Genomic DNA, 4,110 nt, shown 5'->3' with positions numbered 1-4,110 from the left:
GGAGAGGGAAGAGAGGGGCAGATGGGACTATCTGCCTGGGGGAGTGGAGGTCCCCAGCTGGATTCTCATGGATCCCTGCTTGGGAAGGGGGACACATAGCCCTTGAAAGGGAGGGGACAGGGGTCCTTGGCCCAGGGGGTGCTGGGCAGGGGTCCCCACAGGGTTTCCTACTGAGGTGGGCCCTCTGCCCTTGTATCTTGGCTCAGGGGTTACCCTGTGGCACCATGGGGTGGAGGTCCCTGTATGTCCTCAGGGGTGTCTGCCTGGGGACATTCCACCCTTGAAGGCACTGGGTGTCCCTAGCTGGAGGATTCCCACTGATCCTGGGGAATGGAGGGTGGGGAACCCTTGGTCTGGGGGTTCCCTCTGACCCCATGGGGAAAGAGCAGGGTCCCCTGCCTGCCTCAGGGGGTGGAGGTCCATGACTGTCCCCAGGTGGAGGGAATCTCACCTGCCTTAGGGAAGGGTGGTTTTTCTCCCTGTCCCAGCAGCTGGAGGTCCCCATGTGCCCCTCCCTGGTGTCACCACATGCCCCAGGGGGTGAAGGTCACTGCCAGCCCCAGGGGTCCTGACTGCCCTGGGGTTTGGTGAGGGGTGGGATATCAAACCAACCCCAGGCTGTCACACCTTCCTGACTGATCTGGGAGGGGGCGTCCCATCTGCTTTTGGGGATTCCTGCCTGCTCCCATGGTGACCTCATCTGCCCCCAGAGGTTTGGGAGTCTACTCGAGAGGCTGGAGGTCTCTGCCTGTCCTGGACAGTGGGAGGGGGTAGAGATTCCCAAGTACCCTCCCTAGGTGGGGAGTGTGTGTGGGAACTGGGGGCTCCTGCCTTCCCTGGGAGGATGATGGGGATGGTGAGGATGAGGATGGTGAGGACAATAAGGATAGTGAAGATGATGAGGACGGTGAGGATGATGGGGATGGTGAGGACGATGAGGCCAGTGAGAATGATGATGATGAGGCTGGTGAGGATGAGGTGGATGAGGTCTGCCCCCCTTGCAGGTGTTCCGGGTGGAGGTGCTGTGCGATGGCCGGCGGCACACGGTGACCAAGCGCTACAGCGAGTTCCAGGCACTACACAAGCGGGTGAGACCCCCTGGCTCTGCTGGAAGGGGACACAGGGAGGGGACACGAGGAGGCTCAGCCTCATCCTCCCTGGCCCATACTGCCCTGATGCCCTCCATGCTCCACCCCAGATCAAGAAGACCTGCAAGGTGCCCGACTTCCCCCCACGCCATGTCCCCCACTGGATGCCCAAAGCACTGGAGCAGCGCCGGCAGGGCCTGGAGCTCTACCTGCGGGTGAGGTGCGCACAGCGGTGGGGTGGGGTGGGTTTTTGGGGATGCTGACCTGTCCTGGGCCACCGTAGGGTGTCCTGTACCACAACAAGGAGCTGCCCCAGGATGTGCTGGACTTCCTGAAGGTGCGGCGGTGCCAGCAAGACCCCAAGGCCGGCAGCCCCTCGTGAGTAGATGAGTTACTGGTACCACGGTTATCCCGTACGGCTCTGGGATCATCTCCCTGACTTGTGCAAAGCACCCCAGGACACAGGGTTGGGGATGATGGGGACAGGCTAGGGGCTGATATCCCCTCTCTCATGGCAGCAGACTCCTGCCTTCCCAGCGCCCTGTCATCGGCTTCTGCTCTGATCCATACGTGGGGCCAGGTGACACTGGTAGGGAGCAGGACCACAGAGAAGGTCCCCAAAACCTCCAAAAGGCTCTCCTGGGTCCCTAAAAGATGTTTTTCCTTTAATGGGGCTCAGGAGGGAACCAGCTGCTCCAGCTCCCTCCTCTCCTTGCAGATCTGCTCCCCAACACCGTCCTCACCGGGGTCCTGCAAGGCCTTTACCTCCCTCCAAGCTGCACCCCCAGCCAGGCAGTGCCTTGAGCCCCTGGAATGCCAGGCTCCCAGGCACCCACCCAGCTCCCAGGGCTGCAGTGGTGAGGAAAAGATCCTCACCTGTGGTGAAAATGACTCCTCCCCACTGGACTGGGGCAGGAAAACTGGGTGGGAGAACCCAAGGGGACAGTGGGAGCCACAGCTGCTCTCCCCCCACCATCCAAAGTGCCTTTTCTGAGAGAGTAGGAGCTCTGCCTTCTTCCCAATATTTTGGGGTTGTGGTTGGAGCCTTTGGATGCTGAACCATGCTGGAAAACCCCTCTGCATCTGGCTTTGGTACAATAAATCTCTTGGATTTCACTGCCTGGCAAAGTGCTGTGCTGTGGAATTCTGTGAAGCAAACCTGGGGCCAACTGTGGCACTGCTCCCAGCTGGATGGGATGTAGAAAAAGGGAGATGGAAGGCTGAGGGGTGCACACAGGTGAGGGATGGGAAGGGATCTGCACCCCCATGAAGGTAGGAGAGAGGCAGCTCTTTAAAAAACACATTGGTCACATTTATTGGAGCATGTGCTTCTTACAAAAGTGATGGAAGAGGAGCCCGTGCCCCGTCCCACTGGCTGGGAGAGGGGCCTGGGCAGTGGGACACAGCAGGACCCCGTGGCTGCTCCCCTGCCCCAAGAGCGGGGCAGCCCCAGGCCCGTGGCCCCCTCATGCCCCAGCAGGTCCCCGGTGCCGGCCCTGCCACCCCCACTGGTCCCTCACTCTTTGGCGATGGCAAAGGGCTTCTCCACCTCGATGGTGCCGCAGTCAACGATGGCAACGTCCTTTAGGGGCTTGTCCCGGCTGTCGGTCTTCGTGTTCTCCACCTTCCGCACCACGTCCTGGGTGGAGGAGAGGTGTGAGAGTAGGACACACAGGCAGAGCCAGCCTGGCCAACCCCTGTCCCTCTCCAGGTGCCTCCCAGCCCATTCGCCTGCCCAGTCCCACTCTCCCTGGCCCCCTTTTCCCCCTGGGCCCTCACCATGCCCTCCAGCACTTTGCCAAACACCACGTGCTTCCCGTCCAGCCACGGCGTCTTCACGGTGGTGATGAAGAACTGGGAGCCGTTGGTGTCCTTGCCAGCATTGGCCATGCTCACCCAGCCTGGCCCATAATGCTTCAGCTTGAAGTTCTCGTCAGGGAAACGGTCCCCATAGATGCTTTTTCCTAAGGGTGGGGACAAAAAGGCAGCGTTGGGGTGATGATGGTGGTGGGGGAACGAGCACTTTCATAGTGGGGATGAACGCCAATGCCACAGGGAACCATGAGCTATGGGCTGCTGGAGGGAGCTGGAAGCCCCCCATGAGCTGGGCAAGGAGGGTCATGCCCCTAGGGACCAGAGCAGGAGGCTCCCAGCACCCCTGTTACCCCAGCACCCAGCTCTGCTCTGAGGCCAGGTCTCTATGAACTCCATGCCCACTCATTCCTACATTGCTCCAGCTCCACACTGGTCCCAGGGCAGCCAGGCAGCTGTTGGGAACGTGGCTTCTGCTTCACTCCCAGACAGTGGCTGGATCCATGGGCTGGCGTGGGCCAAGTTACCTCCAGTGCCGTCGCCGCGGGTGAAGTCTCCTCCCTGAATCATGAAGTCCTTGATCACGCGGTGGAACTTGCTGCCCTTGAAGCCAAATCCTTTCTGGAAGTGGGGAGGCAGAACACGGAGTGAGGCAAAGGGATGGCCCAGAGCTCCCTGCACCCAGCACTGCCCCAGGTCAGTAGGAGCCTCCCAGGGGCCGGTGAGGCCCAGGGGTCCGTGGGCTCCTCACCTCTCCGGTGGCCAATGCCACAAAGTTCTCCACTGTCTTGGGCACCGTCTTGCCAAAGAGCCCAATGACGACACGGCCCACGTCCTCCTCCCCGATCCGCAGGTCGAAGAACACCTTGGGGGGTGCAGGAAGGTTAGGGGGACACCACGGGAGCCACACTCACCTTGCTGGGCCAACCCACCTCCCAAGAGTCCCACTCACCCAGTCCAACCAGGCCCAAAATCTCACTGGGTCCGGTCTCCCTCGCCTCCCTGCCTGCATCCCCTCACCCCACAGTCTCAGCTGGGCTCCTCCAACCCAGGCCTTCAGCCCAGGCCTCTCCCACCCCATCTAGGACCTCCTCACCCCACGGTCCTTCCTCCTCACTCCAAGCTGGGCCTCCCCCACCTCAGCTCCCCCCAAGCTGGGCTAAGTTGCCTCCAGGCCTCCCCCGCCCATCCCAGACCCCCCATCCCAGCT

At 61.5% G+C, this 4,110-nt stretch overlaps 2 protein-coding genes across 3 annotated transcripts in view; one reads left to right on the top strand and one right to left on the bottom strand.

Annotated features, from left to right (window-relative positions):
- The window catches only part of SNX22 (sorting nexin 22), a 4,556-nt gene extending 2,340 nt beyond the window's left edge, over window positions 1-2,216 (top strand). The window contains exons 2-6 of one of the 2 annotated variants that reach the window (XM_018069856.2): window positions 1,005-1,088; window positions 1,199-1,303; window positions 1,372-1,466; window positions 1,610-1,677; window positions 1,807-2,216. In XM_018069856.2, the coding sequence (XP_017925345.2) occupies window positions 1,005-1,088; window positions 1,199-1,303; window positions 1,372-1,466; window positions 1,610-1,677; window positions 1,807-1,892 (438 nt within the window). In that variant the 3' untranslated portion in view covers window positions 1,893-2,216. Of the gene's footprint in view, window positions 1-1,004; window positions 1,089-1,198; window positions 1,304-1,371; window positions 1,467-1,606; window positions 1,678-1,806 lie in introns of both variants that reach the window. The other variant, XM_018069855.2, reaches the window with a different exon arrangement.
- A 160-nt stretch (window positions 2,217-2,376) lies between these two features.
- Window positions 2,377-3,981, bottom strand: PPIB (peptidylprolyl isomerase B). The gene is made up of 5 exons (XM_029958808.1): window positions 3,921-3,981; window positions 3,652-3,809; window positions 3,428-3,521; window positions 2,868-3,052; window positions 2,377-2,727 (listed from the first exon to the last, which is right to left on the bottom strand). Exons 1-5 carry the CDS (start codon window positions 3,979-3,981, stop codon window positions 2,605-2,607), a joined length of 621 nt encoding a protein of 206 aa, XP_029814668.1. The 3' UTR covers window positions 2,377-2,604.
- Window positions 3,982-4,110: the final 129 nt, after the last annotated feature.

The sequence above is a fragment of the Manacus vitellinus genome, unplaced genomic scaffold (genome assembly GCF_001715985.3).
Source record: "Manacus vitellinus isolate BGI_N305 unplaced genomic scaffold, ASM171598v3 scaffold_16_pilon, whole genome shotgun sequence".
Taxonomy (NCBI): Eukaryota; Metazoa; Chordata; class Aves; order Passeriformes; family Pipridae; genus Manacus; species Manacus vitellinus.
This window is presented reverse-complemented; position numbering and strand designations above follow the sequence as displayed.

Excerpts from the sequence above, each read along its gene's own strand:
- PPIB (XM_029958808.1), bottom strand. The coding sequence starts at position 3,981 with ATGGGGTGGGAGAGGCCTGGGCTGAAGGCCTGGGTTGGAGGAGCCCAG. Across the intron at positions 3,810-3,920 it reads AGCCCAGCTGAGACTGTGGG|TGTGGCTCCCGTGGTGTCCC; the intron begins GTGAGGGGATGC and ends CAGCAAGGTGAG. Across the intron at positions 3,522-3,651 it reads TGGCATTGGCCACCGGAGAG|AAAGGATTTGGCTTCAAGGG; the intron begins GTGAGGAGCCCA and ends CCCCACTTCCAG.